This window comes from Akanthomyces muscarius, chromosome 1, assembly GCF_028009165.1.
Source record: "Akanthomyces muscarius strain Ve6 chromosome 1, whole genome shotgun sequence".
Classification (NCBI taxonomy): Eukaryota; Fungi; Ascomycota; class Sordariomycetes; order Hypocreales; family Cordycipitaceae; genus Akanthomyces; species Akanthomyces muscarius.
The window spans coordinates 4,090,349-4,107,319 of NC_079241.1; the positions used below are offsets into that span (position 1 = coordinate 4,090,349).

The following is a 16,971-nucleotide window of genomic DNA, read 5'->3' on the forward strand; positions in this document are numbered from 1 at the left end:
CACTATAATACAGAGCCGTTACGCCGCGCAGCCTGACAACCCGCCACGCCATGTCCAACCGTGTATGTTTTGATATGTATAAAACTCCCAGATCAGGCCAGCTGGCCTGGATCCAAAACGCGGCTATCCAAAAAGTGACCATTCAAAATTCCGGTCTCCAACTGCGGTGCTACTGTCCAAACAACGCTGGCCCAGGGTCGGACGCCCAAGGCGTGAATGCACGTCAAAGGCGTCCGCTAAAGAGACTTTGGCGTGTGCGGTTGTGTTAGCCCACGCTCGCGTGAGCACCAGCACGAATTGTCTCCCTCTCGCTCGACTTGCACTACTGCGTCAATGCCTTCCTTGAGAAGGTACTGGCGCACACGGTCGCGAACTTCGTCAAAGGCATAGCCGAAACCAATGGTAACGTGTACAACACCGACAAGCTTGTCTCCCTCGTCACCCCACGATCTGTCGTCCTTCCAAAATTTGGGTACCGAGTAGCCCACGACACCACGCTGCTGGAGAATGCCGCCGAGTACATTGCGTAGGTTGTATTCTGTGTCTTCTGGAACGCTGAGCAACAGGCGTCTCGCTGAAGACAGAACGAGTGGTTGCGACGAGAGAAAGATAAGCACTGCAATGAAGCACGAAGCAAGAGGATCCCAGCCGGCCCAACCCCAGAAACTAGTCAGCACCGTCGAGACGATAACTGAAACACTGCCCAGAGTATCTGCCAGAATGTGTAAATAGATGCCGCGCATGTTGTCGTTGTCATGGGAGCTGTATGCTCCGCTAGATTTGGTTTCAGGCAAGTCGTGCGAGTGCGAATGGTCGTGATCGTGGCCGTTACCATGATTGTGTCCGTGGTCCTGGGCGTGGGAATGAGAATGCGAGTGGCCGTGGCTGTGGCCATGATGATGGTGGTGTCCGAATGCCATCATACCAACGAGGTTGATGGCCAAGCCGAGAGAGCTGACAATGAAGAGCTCGCCGAGTCGTTTCGTCTTTGTACCCTCCCAAAGTCGCTCAAAAGCCTCAAAGCCGATCTCCAAACTCAGAAGCCTGACATTGTTAGCGCAAGTCCATACATAGACTTTGGGCTGGACAACTTACATGAGTAGGATACCGTTGGCAAATCCACTGAGTGTTTCGATTTTGCCAAAGCCATATGGAAACCTTTGGCTGGGAGGCCACTTGCTCATGACAGCGGCCAAGAGACCAACGAGCAGAGCTACGCAGTCGAAAAACATATGGATGCTGTCGCTCAGCAAACCGAGCGAGTCGGTAACATAACCGTAGAAGGCTTGGACGGCCATGAAGCTGAAATTGAGTCTACAGCCGATTAGTGTATGGCAACGGGCAGGCCAATGGTTGGTACACACATCATGAAATAGAATATCCTTCTCGAGTCCTTTTCTGTCATAATTGCATGTATAATGGGAAACTTGGCGGTATGGGGCAGCAGAGCCGCGGTAAACATGGAGCGCTCGGCATTGGAGTCGTGCGGCAGGCTATGCAAGGTATTGTGCATCTGTCGTGGCGGCGAGTAGGGCGTCTCGGAGGCAAGCTCGCCGTCATGCGCTATGATGCTCTTGCCGCTCGTCGTCTTCTCCATGGTCCAGCCGTCCATGACATCGAGGGATGCGGGTCTCGGGCGGTCTCTAGCGAGAGTAGCGCTGCGATTGGAGGCGTGCGATTCGGAATGGCCATGATGGGCGTGAGAGTGCGCGTGCGAGTGCGAGTGAGAATGGTCGTGGCGCTTATAATCGTTCAGAGCTTCGTCCTGGTGCTCCTCAATGGAGGGAACCAGATTCTCGGTCGAGCCGGCCCTCCAGGCACTCAGCGACGAGTGCGAATGGGAGTGCGAATGCATGTGTTTCTGGTGGGCATGAGGCAGCGCAGACGAAGGAAGAGTGTAGGGAGCAGCCATGACGCCGACGGAGCAGAGGTAAAAGACTGGGAGCTGGCCTTGCTTGGTCGTCGCGACCGAAAGCGGGTCGGGCTGGTGGCCGGCGGGTCGTTGGTGTGTCTGGACGCTTTGGACGGGTTCAACGTTGTTTGTCGGCGCAAAACTACATTGGGGGTCAGATTGAATAAATTGTGATGCGCTCGAGAGTGCGGACCGAGGCGAGATCCCGTATTTCTCTGAACAATCAGAACAATCAAGTGACACAGATCTGCTCGGCAGGACGGCTCAGCGTAGAAATAGGGGGGAGGATGCACAATGCTACTCGACGCGGGCGGAGGAGGGGCGCACGTGGGGAAGGGTGGTCGTCCTGAGAACCAAGACGAGCGGACTCAACGGTCGGCCGACAAAAATACTTGGCAATATTTGGAATAACAACTGAATACTCGTAGATTGTGAGAATAAGAAGTAGTAACAGAAGCGAGTAAACAATACTCGTGCTGATGCCCCGCGACTCATCGCGGGCGGCGATTCTATTTACTACTTGCCTGGCTCCAAAGAAAGCATTGACCTCTCCCGAGCTAGACTGTCTTGCCTTGAACATGGCGTCCAATCATTACTGATAGGGTGATAACGCTGCAGCGCTGAAGTCAGATCAATGCAATCAATAACTGTAGCCTTTCCTCTGCTACGTCACGATAAACATACGGCGAACAACGGAGGCCGCGTACACGAGACACGCGATACAACGGTAAGCAGCCTGGGGAAGCATGGAAGCCACCAGATGCCGTGCCTCTGTAATCCATTGGCGTGCCAGAAACCCTGGCGCATCCTGGCTACAGGTGGACATCAGATACGAGATCCCTGCCAGGGCCAATCTGCGAGCGACAGCCCGTCTGGTGCTAGTCAGGAACCCCGATACGGAGCAGCCTGCTGGACTGCAATCTTGTCCGTCAGGCGCTAATAACTAACAACAGGACGCGGAGCTGCCCAAGACATGCGCGAGTATTTAGGGTTAGCTCGAGAACCTCGATGGTTCGTGATGTTGTTCATTTTCTTTTATTGATCTGTCCTTTCAGGCCCTTTCTGTTACTCCTACGTCGGGTGCCAGTCTGAGAGATACACCTGAGTTTGGTTCACACTACCGAACACAAAGCAGCAAGGCGCCATCAAATATGGCATTTGTTTTATTACCATATAGTCTTAGTAGAGTCTCTTACACGGGTCGTAATATCTTGCCTGGTCAATAGGGTACTTGATGGTATGAATAGATTTCATAAGACTAGAAAATTGTCATCGCTTAGGCTCGAAATAAAAGGAGTAGAGCAAAGGCGTTGAAACACGTCCAGGCAGAATTCCTCGACCATGATGAGTTATCATTGCTTAGCATCAATCATTCGAGATTTGTCTACATATTGTAGCCAGTTGGAAGCTCAACTCCCAACTCTCAACAGCAACAGCGCATGCTGCATCTTGAGCAGGCTGGGAGCCTGCCTCTTTATTATTGTTGTGTCTTGCTTCTCTTATTTTTTTCTAATTCTCTTATTTTCTTTTCCCTATTTCTCTCTTATTCTCGCTATTTCTCTTATTTCCCTCTGATTGTCTCATTTCATAGTAGCTAATAGTCACTGGCGTCTCTTTTTTCGGTGATCCCTCCCGTGACAGGCACTTTTTTCCTCATTCAAAAGTATCCAGCCAGGCTTTATCACTGCCAAGCATCCTATGCCAGCCTACCCACCCGAAGCATCAGCTGGTCTGGGCCTAGGCTTGGGCCTGGCGTCTGGCGCCGGCGCTACTGGCCGGGCCAAGACGCCTCCTCCGCCTCGTGTGTGCAAAGGTTCCAACGGGCGGTCCCCCCAGAGCACTGTCTAGGCCAGCTTGCTTGCTTCGTCCTTACTCGCGGCGCTGGGAGCTAGCCTCCAGCAGGCGGCCGCAGGTCAAAATAGAGTCTCGGCTTACCCCAAACTGGCAGGCGACAAGCCTAATCTCAGCGGGCGGGCTGCAGTGGCGTGCTATTTGTCGGTCCTGCAGAACGCCGTATGGACCCTAAAAGAAGGCTCAGGAAGTGGCAGTGATATAAAGTCGTCGCTTGGCAGCTTTGAAGCAATTGGGAATTGTCGTCTTGTTCCACTCTTCGCTGCTGTGAAGCCGCTGTCGCTAAATACCTACCTACCTAGGTAACTTACATCGAGCGCAGGCGGAAAGACAAGCTGCTAGCTTCAGTGGTCTACAGTGATTGGCAGGCACCACAGACGCTGGCTTCAGCCCCTCCAACGCCTGGCTCTCTCCACCACGCCAATTCACATTAGCAAACGCTGAATATCGCCAGCAATTTTGCCACATCGCCTCACCTCTGGCACGACCGCGCGTGGCCCGTCGACGCTCCTCGTCGCCCAATTGCTCATCATGATCCTCCCATTCATCCTTTCCGTCGTTGCAGGCGCTGTCTTCGTCTTTCTCGTCAGCTATGGCTGGCAGTTCCTTGCCTACGTTGGCCGCGGCCTGCGCAAGTCCTGGCCGATAACATACAGGCCCGCACAGGACCCCAAGGACAATCACGTTCAGATTATCGTGCTAGGCGACATTGGACGCAGTCCGCGCATGCAGTACCACGCCATCAGCGTCGCCAAGCATGGGAAGAAGGTGGACATTATTGCCTTGAAAGGTTGGCTGTGGTTCATACCCCTACGTTAGTCTGAGCATCTTACTGACTGGACGGCAGAAACCGCTCGCCATCCCGATCTCATTGGCAACCCCAATGCCACGCTCTACGCTATCTCGCCTCTCCCCGAGTGGCTGGCCTGGGGCAACTTGAGTTTCGTCATTCAGATCCCCGGCAAGGTCATTCACCAATTCTGGACTCTGTACGCTACTATGATGTATACCGCGCCTGCTGCTGAATGGATTATCATCCAGGTAAGGCGTACCTTACTTCTGCTAGCAATAGTCTCTAACCATAGCAGAACCCTCCCTCGATTCCGACTTTCCATGTGGCTCTGTTTGTCGCTTGGGTCCGTGGAAGCAAGGTCATCATTGACTGGCACAACTACGGCCACACCATCCTCGCTCAAAAAGGCAAACTCTATGCGCCTCTTGTGCCTCTCTACCGCTGGTACGAGTTCTTCTTCGGACGTCGCCTCTGCAACGTCAATCTGGCCGTTACCGATGCCATGACCAAGCAGCTGCAAGCCGGCAAACTCAATCTCAGCAAGCCCGTCCACACCCTGCACGACCGACCAGCCGCCATTTTCCAACCCATTACGTCGCGCAAAGAGCGAGAGGAGGTCCTCATGCGCATCCCAGAGACACAGTCCCAGGCACAGGATATTCTCGACGGCAATGTCCGATTGATTGTCAGCAGTACCTCCTGGACTGCCGACGAGGACTTTAGCATCCTCCTCAGCGCTCTTGTCACCTACGCTGGCCCTCGAGAGGTAGATGACAAGAGCGAGCCCGCCTCGCCCATTCTCGCCATTATTACGGGCAAGGGTCCTCAAAGACCAATGTACTTGGAGAGGATTAAGCAGCTCACCGACAGCGGACAGCTTCCTGGCGTTAAGGTCGTCACTGCTTGGCTGTCGAACCGCGACTACGCTCAGCTCTTGGCGGCCGCTGACCTCGGCATCTCCCTCCACAAGTCTTCCTCTGGCGTCGATCTGCCCATGAAAGTTGTCGACATGTTCGGTGCCGGTCTCCCTGTGGTCGCCTACTCCAAGTTTGAGAGCTTCAGCGAGCTCGTCAAGGAGGGCGTCAATGGTTGCGGCTTTGAGACTGCAGCTGAGCTTCACGTGCTCTTTAAGAGGCTCTTGGCCGGCGACGGTGCCGAGGAGCTCGCAACCCTCAAAAAGGGAGCTACCAAAGAAGGCTCCCTGCGCTGGAATGAAGAATGGGACCGTGTAGTTGCTCCCATTGTTGGCCTCGGAAAGGGTCAAGTGGCCTTGTAAACCACATTCGATATATATCAATTCATGTACTTTCTCGCTATGACCATGACTGCCATTATGCAAAAGTGATGTGAGCATAACAGCCCTGCCACGCCCCTCAACGTCCATGTCTATAAGAGCAGACCTAACACATTAACGCCGCGTCTCTTCCTTGAAATCAAAACTCCAGGCCGGGGATATCTCTGTACGACCGTAGCCCTGCCTAGTCCTCGCCCAGGCTCTCGCGCACGCACTTTCGGCACCGTCGGCGAAAGTCCTTGTGCTTGCCCTCCTTCTCCTCGCGCAGCATCCTGGCCGCCTCGACGTTGGCGGGGCTCTCCTCGTTGGGGCTGTGAAACAGACTGATGGTGCTAAGCAGGATCGTCTCAGGGGACTGGACGGGGCTCCAGCGCTCCGAGGCCGCTTCGTACCCGTACTGGTCCTCCTCGGGTGGGTGTAGGATCGAGATGCAGAGGTTCCCGCTCTCGTAGATGTTGGGGTGAAAGGGAATCGGGTCCTGAAAGGTCAGAGACGGAGGCATGTGAGGATAGTTGGGCGGAAAGACGAGACGCGCTCGGAAGTTGCCTCCTAGAGGGTCGAAAGTGTTAGCATCAGTCAAAGGCACGAGACCAGTGGTTTGGTCGCGGAAACGGCCTTGGCAACGGTTCAACGAGCCCGAGGGACATACCTCCGTAGTATTTGCAGTCGTCGCTAATCATGAGCATAACCTCCCACTCGAAAATGTTGCTGTCGCTGACGAGCCCGCACGATATCCCTGGAATGTCCTTGCTGACCTGCATCTCCCGGAGCTGGCGCCGCAAAAGAGACGCGGCTGCTGAGAGGGAACCCGCCATGCTGTGTCCGGAATCTGAAGCGGGCACGGATCTTGGGGTGCTCGGCAGAATGGCTCGTACTGTGCGTATGTAGGTTTTCGGTCTTTGACGGGGCCGTCTGGTCGTGCTGCCTCGGATCGTGGGATGTGCGGTAGATTTGCTTTTTCTAGAACCTCTCTGGCGCGGGGCAGCTCAAGTGGTGGGGAACCCGCGAGCGCGGCTTTCCACGCACCGATCCAGTCGCAGCTAAGCTTGTGGCGAGTGGCAACAAAGCTGCAACCTTGGACTGCCGCCTAGAACCTCTGCAGTATAGACTTTGTTTGACTTGCAAGAGTGCGGCTGAGCTTCTTTGTAATTGTATGAGAGATCGTTTCACCACAGTAAGCAGCCACACGATGGTGCATGGCGTGTAATAGTTCCTGGTGAGGTAGAAATGCGTTCGGTGATTTTACTGTAACTAATTCCAAAATAGCAACTCAAATGCTGGAAGAGATCTTGTTCCCTCCCGATGATATTGTCAAGGTAAATATCAGGGTATCGTATTGTATGCTAAACATTGCGCCGAAAATGCTGCCCGTCTTTATTTCTTTGACGTGCCAAACCCAGCAAATCCCATTTGCGCCATCATGTCCTCTTCCTCATGCTCTCCCTCTATTCGTACATCATCACCATATTCGACCTTGACTTTGGCCGCCTCTTCTTTTTCCAGTCTCTTCTTGTCCGCTTCGTCGCGGCGCTTCTTCCTCCGCTCTTCCGCCTCTTTTTCGTTCTCTTCTTCTCGTATTTGGAGTCGCTCTTGAAGGCTGGTAACCTTGTCCTTCTCTAGTTCCTCTCTCTTTTGAACGTAAAACGTGATTCGGTCTCGAACTTCTTCCACTGTGGCGCGTCTGACTTCGGTGGTCTGGCCGGCATTCAAAAGATGCTGTGTTGTGTTGAGATGCTCAATGTACTACAGGCATTTGTTAGCAACGGCCACAATAAACGTAGGTGATGAAAGCGCACCTGAAGATTATCCTTGAACGTGAGGTCGCAGGCCTCACAGTAGAATCCTGCGCCGCGACCACGCTTTCCGACGCCCGCGCCGGCACCAACCAGCTGCGTCTTGCCCACCTGGCCGGTGAAGTCCATGACATTTCGCCGCGCGGATGTATACGTCTCGTCGCCAGTCTTGGGTTTGTAGTATTTCTTGCCAGCCATTTTGGCCTCGTAACGCGCCTTTCCCTCTTCCTTCTCCTTGGCTTCGCGCACTTTGGCTTTTTCCGCGTATTCGTCGAGATCCCATGTCTTTCGAAAGTCGGTATCGCCGGCCGGCGCGCCGTACGCGCTACCATTCTTTGGATTCGACATGGCGCTGCTTGGAGTCTTGTCGAGGTTCTAATGATGGATTTGCAGCAGGTAGGCAGTCCGGCAGAACCCCAGTGTTCAATGCATTGGCTAGACCCAGTAAAAAGAATGTTGGCGCTAGCGTGGCCGACGCTCTTCAGAGCTGTCGGTCTGCCCCGCCGCGGGGCATTTCGACATCTACAAAAAAATTAATCGGCTTGCCTCTGAGCGAAAATGTTGTACTTGGTCGGCCTTGGGCTGTCTGATGAGACGGATATTACCGTCAAGGGTCTGGAAGTTGTTAAGAAGGCCTCGCGCGTCTATCTCGAGGCCTACACTAGCATCCTGCTTGTTGACCAGGCTGTGCTGGTAAGTACTTAGGTCGGGATGTGAACGCCAAAGTCTGACTCGGACAGGAAAAATACTATGAGCGCTCGATTACCATTGCTGACCGAGAAATGGTCGAATCTAACAGCGAGGAAATTCTGCGCAATGCGCAAGAGGAGGATGTCGCATTCCTAGTCGTTGGGGATCCTTTTGGGTCGGTACACTTGTCGCCATAATACCTACAGTGCTAACAGCAACAGTGCGACAACGCATACCGACCTCGTGCTCCGTGCTCGCGAATTAAATATTCCCGTACGAACCGTTCCAAACGCATCCATCATGTCCGGCATTGGCGCATGCGGCCTTCAGCTGTACAACTTTGGCCAGACGGTGTCCATGGTCTTCTTCACCGACAACTGGAGGCCTGCCTCATTCTACGACAGAATAAAGGAAAACCGTCAGATCGGTCTGCATACGCTCATTTTGGTCGATATCAAAGTCAAGGAACAGAGCTGGGAGAATCTTGCGCGTGGTCGCATGATTTATGAGCCTCCCCGCTACATGACGGTAGGCCAATGCGCCCAGCAAATGATTGAGGTCGAGGAGGAGCGCAAGGAAGGCGTTTATACCCGGGATTCGCTCGCTATCGGTGCAGCTCGCGTTGGCGGCAAGACAGAAAAGTTTGTTGCGGGCACACTGGAGGAGCTGTGCTCACAGGACGACGAGCTAGGCCCGCCGCTTCACAGTCTAGTCCTGCTGGGCAGACGAGCGCATGAGCTGGAAAGTGACTTTGTCCGCCACTTTGCGGTCGACAAGGAGAAGTGGGACAGGATTTGGAAGGAGGAATACGGAAAGCAATAATAAGTGGCTTTGTCTACCATGACACATGGCGTTTGGTATTATGTCTATCCAGCCACTCAATGAGCATCTCCAATTTTATAAGGCTAAACGAAGCGTTCGCGTATTGACCGCGTAGAATGAGGATTGGCCCCGGTGTGCGCGGTAGGAGAAACGAATTTTTTTGCATTAGAAAAAGAAAGTCTTCTCGTAAACAAATGCTGCATTTTGTGCTGCCACCGTGGCTAAATAGCTCCCGCACACTTCTACGAGGTAACCAAAAAGGAAGGCTGTCGGCGATTAATTGCTGTAATCGAAAAGAAAGATTTCAAGCAAATTAACACAAATCAAAGGCATTAAAGGGAAAGGAACATAAGATAACATCTTCTACTCAGTCTCTCCTATCACAGCGGCGCCCTCCTTCTCTCGTTACATTGACTGCGTACAGTGCGCCGTCGCTGTTCAGCTGTTGTCAGGTGATTGGTGGCCGCCAGCTGCGAACCTGTACCGGCACGCTCCCCGCCAGCTGGCAGACAATTGCATGAAGGAAAGAGGAAACTCCCTACCTGCCTACCTACATTATAAAACCAGGAGCAAAAATTCCGCTCGCCAGCAGCCCTGACCTGAGCAACGTCCTCCTTCAAACGCACATTTTCCGCTCACAGAGTCGTCTTTTCGGAGCAGTGCAGCCATCTTTTTGCAGTGACGCTCGCCGTCTCGATACATCGCCTTTGTTGAGCCCGCTCATCTGCGGATAGCCACCTACAGCGGCATTCATTCATTCATTCACCAGAGTGCATGCTGCCGCTCTCGACAAGCCGGCCGCTATCTCCGCTCGGAATCACGTCTGCAGCAATCATTTCAATGATATCCAATTAAAGCTCGTTGAAGACCTCATTTTCCCACCAGGAACAATCCTCACTTCCTCTTTCTGCGACTCAGGTGCATCAGCGATCCAGATACCCCGGCAGCTGAGATATTTTCGGCGTTGCATTCTACCACCGTTTGCTCTGCGAAAATTCCACGACGTTGCGTTTTCGGTCTGCTTTATACGAATCCCTCTTCAAATAACCCCCTGCCATTTTGCCACAGCTCATTGCGGGCACCTCTGGCACCCAACGCCAGCTATCACTTCCGTCATGAGTGCAGTGAGTCCATTTCATCACGCAAGCAAAACGAGCCTATCTGACCCAAATAGAATGTTGTACCGTGGGAATGCCGGGATAAAGATGACCAGTCAGAGGCGTTGTACAACGTACCCTTGCATCGGTCTAACCGTGCTCTTGCTCAAGAAAATCAGCGGCTCAAAAAGCTTCTCCGCCAACACAACATACCTTGGTCCTCAATATCGCAGGCTCACCTGTCCGCTATAGAACCTGGGCGCCGTAAGACCCGATCATCCAACGTGGGCAGCGACACAGCAGGACTTCGGCTACCAACAGAGGTTTTGCTGCGGATTCTCAAGTTCGCCATGACCAGCCCACACCCAATCGTTGATCCGCTGTCGCGACTTACCCAAGAAAATATATCTGATCGAGAAAAGGAGAGAGGGAATCAAATTTCCATCCACTTTCTGGCAACCTGCAGTGCCATGCATACGGAGGGTACGAAATACTTGTGGGAAAGTAATCGATTTGTCTTTACTTCTCCTCAAACCCTCCGAAACTTTGGCGAGCTCAATGCTCGCTTCCGACATCCCATCCAAAGCATTACATTGCGTGTGATTGCAAAGTATTACGATGATCAGCGTCGTCGTCACAAGCTCAGCGCTAGCTATCACGCGGATCTGAAGGACAAGGACCAGCCTCTCCGGGTTCATATGCGGCCCCACGAGTCTCTCCTTGTTCGTGGTGGCTTCCGCTGCTACACATGGAGCCAGATTGTGGACTTCCTTGCTGCGCTGCGTGCTCCATTCGATCCCACGAACCGGGACAAAGCGAAGAAGCGCCCAACACTTTTACCAAACTTGACGACTCTCCGCCTAGATCTCGTCAACTTTTCTGGGGAACTTGTTCCATTTTCAGGCTCTGAGCTACATGGTATCACATCCCACGAGTTGGGATGCACGCTCAACGAATTGCAGGTAACCGGCATGCCTTATGATGATGCCGGGATGAAGGCATCAGCGGAGTTGAGCGGGATGCTCAAGGATGAAGGCCTCTACCTCGATGGGCTAGCTGCTTTTGCTGCCCATAAGAAGCACTTGCAGGAGCTTTCTGATGGTCCATGGTGCGCAAGGACAATCCGTGCATGGGGGTTGGAAGACGGCGAAGATGAGGAAATGGACGATCCGCATGATGACCACGAGAGCCCGTTGAGTGGCTGGCATCGCCCAAAGCTCGGAATCCTCCCGCCTGCTCCCGAGGAGAAGGGTCACCCAGTATCAGTAAGAGAAGAGGGGACTGTGATTTGGAAACGTATCCCTGTATCGCGAGATGACGACAAGCGGCAGTGGACGGAGTTTTCCAGATTCAGTGGCTACGAGATTGGCGACCCGGATTCGGATGCCGACAGCAACCTCTGCCCTTGCTGTGGCGAGTCCCACCCTAGTGCATCTTTCTTGGACTTTTTGATGGATGGTGAAGATGAGGATGATGAGGACGATGATTCGTTCGATTCGGATGAAGAAATGTAAGAAGGCAGTTTGTGGGGTTATAAATTGCTACACAATTGTTGCCGTGATGTATAGCTTTGCTACGAATCTTGTTCCAGCGGCCACGGGTCTTTTTTAGCTAGGTAATGAAACAATGGATGGTAATATTTCTCAGAGCTTGGTGCAACAATGCGTGGCGGCGCCTCATTCCTGGTCTGTTCTACCTCGAGCAGTAATTATTCTTAGGGTGACAGGCACCAAGAAATGGTGTGGGTAATGATGACGGCACGATGTAGCTTGAGACGCGTTTTACGTCGCTGAACAATGCTTTTAAAGAATATACCATTTTCTCTGTCGCTAGAATGATTGAAGCTACTTGGTGCATCATCGGAGATGACAACGATATTTTAAGCGCAGTTAGTCCTTGTTAAAGGGGGCTTTATTGTCAACCAACACGCGCAAGCTGGAGCAACTTAGGTGGTACTATTAACAGTCACATCCTCCATTCCTCCCCACTGTAGCGTATATTGACAGCAGGGGCTGCCAGCAAATACCTGCCCTCCTAGACAGCCACCCTTGCCAGGAGGCAATCTTGTCATTTCTGCAACGCCAGAGCTAGGGGAAGCTCAAACTGGCAAACTCTCTCTTCCATACTCAGTACATCTCATATCCGAAACCCCTACAAGGCGCGCTCCAGCCATGGAGAGCCAATCTGGACTGGGCAAGCTCTTGCCCAAGTCATTGTCGGCGCGGCGCAAACAGCGAAGCAAAAAGAGCAAGACGCGCGACGGAGACGCAGCCAGCGATGCGACGACGGACAGGCCGTTGTCTACTGGTAGTGGCGACCTGTCGCTAGACGCCGACGGCCAGGACGGCGGCCAGGACGACGACCACGAGTACACCGACGATGCGGATGATGGGAGCTTTGTTTCCTACGAGTCAAGCGCGGATGCGAACCGCAGTGGAGAATCGTAAGTTGTTCTATTTTTCGTTGTTGATATGCCTTGTTTTGCTCGGATCTTTTTTCGCTGCCAGGCCCTGCTTTTCGGAGGGGCGCGCAGGGAGTTACCTTACTGGTAGGTACCTACTCTTTGGCTTTGAGGCGGCGCGCCGGTGTTACGGCAGCTCGTGCCTGGGTGCGGCCAAAGTGCGGCAACGTGCCCCAGGCCCAGGCCAGCCGACGAAAAAGACCCCCGCCCTCAGCCTAGCTCGTCGTACGGCTCGGCCTACTCGCTCTGATTACGCCAGCTTCTGACATGGGCAAAGTAATGCCTCCGACCCTTCCTGAAAATATCGGTTATCAATCTCCTCCATCTTTTCAACACGTTTTGTCCTTTATTTTGTTTCACCTGCTCAGCATCAATCGTCTTCTCTGCCTTGTCGTCATCCCTGCAGTGCACCATAGCTTATTAGCTCCTGCGTTTCTAACATTGTCTTGGCAGCCTGCGCCCGTCATCTAGATCGCGACCGGTGCGGCCAGTTCCATCCAACCACCCCTCGCTCGTCGGCTATCTCACGACTTCCTCTCCCGCCGTTCAGGCTGCTCACCTAGACTCGCCGCCCAAGATTCGGCCTTCGTCGCGAAACAGCCGCAGCCCCTGGCGGAAGGGTAACAGGGACGAAAAGGCAGACGCCCCAGACGCTGCCTCCCCGGTCAAGTTCCCGGAACTGCCAGTGCCCGCCAAACTGGCTGTTACCGACCGGGAGACTCGGGGCAAGAACCCCAATATCGAGGTCGAGGTACCCCGGACCCCCCCTAACGACGAAAAGTCCGGTCCCGTCATTGTCAATACGCCACCCACGCCGACCGACGCTGGCCTCGGTTTCAGCCGTACTTCGACCTCCTCGTCGGACAAGCGCTCCTCTGCTGCTACCAATAGTCCTGCCGAAACGGGATCGCCCACACGAAACATGAACATTCACAGGAGAAGCAAATCTGGAGGAGCTGCCATTGGTCCAAGCAAGCTGTCCAACATCACCCCGGCGCCGCTGACACCTGGTGCGGAGGTAGACAGCGGTGCCATAACACCGAGCGCAACTGGATTCTTCTCGTCGGTCATCTCTGCTGCCCAAAATGCTGCAACGACATTGAGCAACAATATGGCTGGCACTGGCATTGGCATGGGTGGACAAAGGAGCAAACCGGGAAGCTCAAAGTCACTAAGCGTGGAAGACATTGGCCAGCTAGAAGACGACGGTAGCATGGCTTCTCAACAGAACAAAGAAGAAGCTTCCCAGCTGCAAGCACGAAATTCGCAGCGCAGTTCGGCCATCCAGACTCTAGGTGCTGGAGAGCTAAGCCTCAGCCAGCTTGGCCTTTCCGATGCCCCCAGCAACGTCGCCAGCCCCGCCAGTGCTAGGTTCCCGGATGTTGTCGACACACGGGCCAGATCCGAATCTGCGCCAGTTGAGCCCCATAGCGACCTTCCGAGCGATGAGCCTGTCAGTAGGCCGCGATCGGTCATCGAATCGGCCAACGGCGATGATTTTGCACAATCACAACCCGACATCGCCGGTCCCAACAGAAGCTCGAGCGTGCGAAGCGCGCTGAAGCCGCGTAGGAAGAGAGGGAGCTCCGTGACTACTGCTGCGACCATCGGCGTGCCCGCGGGCGTACCGCTGCAGCCAACACCAACCTTGGGTGCTCCCAAGCTGACTGGATTTGCCATTGCTAGCAAGAAGAGGAATCGCGACTTTCACTCGTTTTTCAAGAGCGTTCCTGATGATGACTATCTCATCGAGGACTACAGCTGCGCGTTGCAGCGAGAAATTCTGGCCCACGGTCGTCTCTACGTTTCCGAGGGCCATCTCTGCTTCAGCAGCAATATCCTCGGCTGGACAACTACACTGGTTATGAGCTTTGACGAGATTGTGTCGGTCGAGAAGCGAAGCACGGCATTGGTTTTCAAAAATGGCTTGATGATCTCAACTCTGCACGCCAAGCACATTTTTGCAAGCTTCACCAGCAGAGACGCCACCTACGACTTGATCGTCAACATCTGGAAGCTGGGACATCCTACCCTCAAGAGCACTCTCAACGGTGTCCAGCTCGAGGGAATGGGCGGCGACAAGACAGAAAAAGTGGACGATGAGCCCCAGGGCCTGGGACTGGAAAATGATACTCCCATGGGCTCGGAGTCTGAAGACGACAGCGATGAAGACGACGAATTTTACGATGAAGAGGAGGACGGCGCTTTTGTGGACACGCAGTCGACAGAAGTCAGTGCCGGTGCAGATGCGGACAATGAAAAGGCTATCAGCCGGAAAGTATCTACAATGACCACAGCCAATGGCGCATCAACAGACGGAGCTAAGGATAGTCCAGCTTCACCGTCCGCCGGTGGTGATTTTCCAGGCCCGGCAACACACGCGCCGACCGAATGCACAGACGGCAGTACGCACTACGACAAGACTGTCGGTGACGACATTATCCCCGCTCCCCTGGGCAAAGTCTACAGTCTGCTTTTTGGCTCGGCGTCGACGACTTGGATGACCAAATGGCTTTCGGAGGACCAAAAATGTCTGGAAGTTACGGTTGACGACAAGAAGGGGTTGGCCATGGACAACAACACAAGGACATGGACATATATTAAGCCTCTATATGCCTCACTAGGCCCCAAACAGACCAAGTGTATCGTCACAGAAACGCTGGAGAGCCTCGATTTCGAAAAGTCGATCACACTAATGCTATCGACACGGACGCCCGAAGTTCCGTCGGGCACGCTCTTCACGGTCAAGACCAGATACTGCCTCACTTGGGCTGAGAACAATGCGACAAGAATTCAGGTCAATTACACGACAGAATGGACTGGCAAGAGCTGGATAAAGGGCCCGATTGAGACGAATGTGAATTCCGGGCAAGCCAAGTTCTGCGAGGAGCTGTTTGCTTCAGCCAAGGCGGCGGTGTCGACTAGGGGTCGGTCCAACACGCTTACGAACGGCGGCAAAGGCAGGAAGAAGGGCAAGAAGGGCCGGGCCAGCCTGGCAGCCAACGAAGGCTCAGATGTTTCGGCTAAGAAGGCTGAGAAGACCAAGACCAGCTGGGGCCCATTGGAACCTATTCGTGGAATTTTGGAGCCGATACTCGATATTCTCAAGCCTATCTTGACCGGCAACGTCATGTACGGACTGCTTGTAGGACTGCTAGTTGCGTCGTGGTTTGGGTTCGGCTTCTCGCCTAGCAAACCTGCAGGCGGGTTTGGTGAGGGATCAGGTGGACGAGGCGAGCTGGTGGACATGTACGGTCCTTTCAGGCTGGCAGCGTACGAAGAGATGTGGCGTCGAGAGGAAAGCGAGCTGTGGGAGTGGCTCGAGGAGCGGACGGGTCTTGGTCAGATGGATTCAGACAGTCACGGCATCAGAAAACGCGCGGTTGAGCCGCGTACGATGCAGGAGAGAATGCAAGAGTCTCGAATGGACGCACGCGAAGTGCAAGAGGCGATTCGGGTGACGGAAGAGAAGCTCAAGGTGCTGAGGCAGGTGATTGTCAATAGCCCAAAGCAGGAAAAGGCGAGCGAAGCGGCTCAGTGAGAGAAGTGTGAGGCGTGTGTCTCTCGAGTTGCTGGAAGCAACTGTTCAATCCTTTCCCATTCATTTGTATTTTTTTCGGTCTGTCTTTGTTTTTTTGAGAACATGGCGCATGTGTATTTGCATTATCCTACATAGCTAAGCGTTGCGGGTTTTTGGCTTTTCACTTTGTTTTGTATACTAAAAGAAGAACCCGAGTCTTGTACCATGAACAAATTATGCCGCACAATGAAATGATGTTTCGGCCAGGGCGGGCTGACCAGAGTTCCGACGTGACGTAAGGGTATTATGGGTTCATCGGGAGAGTGGCTGCATGTGTCAAACGGGGTTCCATCGTGGTGTCGATAGCAACGGGCTCAGGGCATTGCGGACGTTCTGGAGGTTCTAGACGGGGCGGCCAGCGGCCATGGCTCTGGGCAGCTGGGGGGGCGTGTTGGGTGTGTGAGCCTGAGGTGGTGTATCGTGGTGGGCTGAACAGGGGCCCACAGAGGGTGGTGGGTGTGCTGGCCAGCGCGGGGGGAGACGAGACCCTCTGTGGAGGTAGAGGTGTACGGTGAACCGTACCAGTAAATGGGATATGCAGTTGATGTGATCGGAGGGCCACACCGGTTCGTGTGATGCTCGGGGGGTAATCGTACAGAGCAATTGATAGATTCTACATCATCAATGTGCACTGCCTGCCCTGCGGCATCGACATGTGCTGACAAGAGCCCGGAGCCC

General features: G+C 53.8%; 7 protein-coding genes across 7 annotated transcripts; 4 read left to right on the plus strand and 3 right to left on the minus strand.

Moving 5' to 3' along the window:
* Positions 1–236: 236 nt before the first annotated feature.
* LMH87_006385 (uncharacterized protein) lies at positions 237–2,492 on the minus strand (the record flags this gene model as incomplete). Its single annotated transcript, XM_056204264.1, has 6 exons — positions 237–691; positions 926–1,044; positions 1,096–1,314; positions 1,365–2,054; positions 2,106–2,127; positions 2,240–2,492. The coding sequence occupies 6 exons, from the start codon at positions 2,490–2,492 to the stop codon at positions 237–239; spliced, it is 1,758 nt and encodes a 585-aa protein (XP_056059638.1).
* A 1,802-nt stretch (positions 2,493–4,294) lies between these two features.
* LMH87_006386 (uncharacterized protein) lies at positions 4,295–5,832 on the plus strand (the record flags this gene model as incomplete). Its single annotated transcript, XM_056204265.1, has 3 exons — positions 4,295–4,553; positions 4,611–4,804; positions 4,852–5,832. The coding sequence occupies 3 exons, from the start codon at positions 4,295–4,297 to the stop codon at positions 5,830–5,832; spliced, it is 1,434 nt and encodes a 477-aa protein (XP_056059639.1).
* Positions 5,833–6,034: 202 nt separating this feature from the next.
* On the minus strand, positions 6,035–6,665 carry LMH87_006387 (uncharacterized protein; the record flags this gene model as incomplete). The annotated part of the gene is made up of 2 exons (XM_056204266.1): positions 6,035–6,399; positions 6,500–6,665. The coding sequence occupies 2 exons, from the start codon at positions 6,663–6,665 to the stop codon at positions 6,035–6,037; spliced, it is 531 nt and encodes a 176-aa protein (XP_056059640.1).
* A 559-nt stretch (positions 6,666–7,224) lies between these two features.
* On the minus strand, positions 7,225–7,991 carry LMH87_006388 (uncharacterized protein; the record flags this gene model as incomplete). Its single annotated transcript, XM_056204267.1, has 2 exons — positions 7,225–7,593; positions 7,647–7,991. 2 exons carry the CDS (start codon positions 7,989–7,991, stop codon positions 7,225–7,227), a joined length of 714 nt encoding a protein of 237 aa, XP_056059641.1.
* Positions 7,992–8,201: 210 nt separating this feature from the next.
* On the plus strand, positions 8,202–9,155 carry LMH87_006389 (uncharacterized protein; the record flags this gene model as incomplete). The annotated part of the gene is made up of 3 exons (XM_056204268.1): positions 8,202–8,336; positions 8,384–8,508; positions 8,555–9,155. The coding sequence occupies 3 exons, from the start codon at positions 8,202–8,204 to the stop codon at positions 9,153–9,155; spliced, it is 861 nt and encodes a 286-aa protein (XP_056059642.1).
* A 1,115-nt stretch (positions 9,156–10,270) lies between these two features.
* On the plus strand, positions 10,271–11,766 carry LMH87_006390 (uncharacterized protein; the record flags this gene model as incomplete). Its single annotated transcript, XM_056204269.1, has 2 exons — positions 10,271–10,279; positions 10,330–11,766. 2 exons carry the CDS (start codon positions 10,271–10,273, stop codon positions 11,764–11,766), a joined length of 1,446 nt encoding a protein of 481 aa, XP_056059643.1.
* Positions 11,767–12,423: 657 nt separating this feature from the next.
* LMH87_006391 (uncharacterized protein) lies at positions 12,424–16,254 on the plus strand (the record flags this gene model as incomplete). Its single annotated transcript, XM_056204270.1, has 4 exons — positions 12,424–12,695; positions 13,167–14,943; positions 14,985–14,991; positions 15,050–16,254. The coding sequence occupies 4 exons, from the start codon at positions 12,424–12,426 to the stop codon at positions 16,252–16,254; spliced, it is 3,261 nt and encodes a 1,086-aa protein (XP_056059644.1).
* Positions 16,255–16,971: the final 717 nt, after the last annotated feature.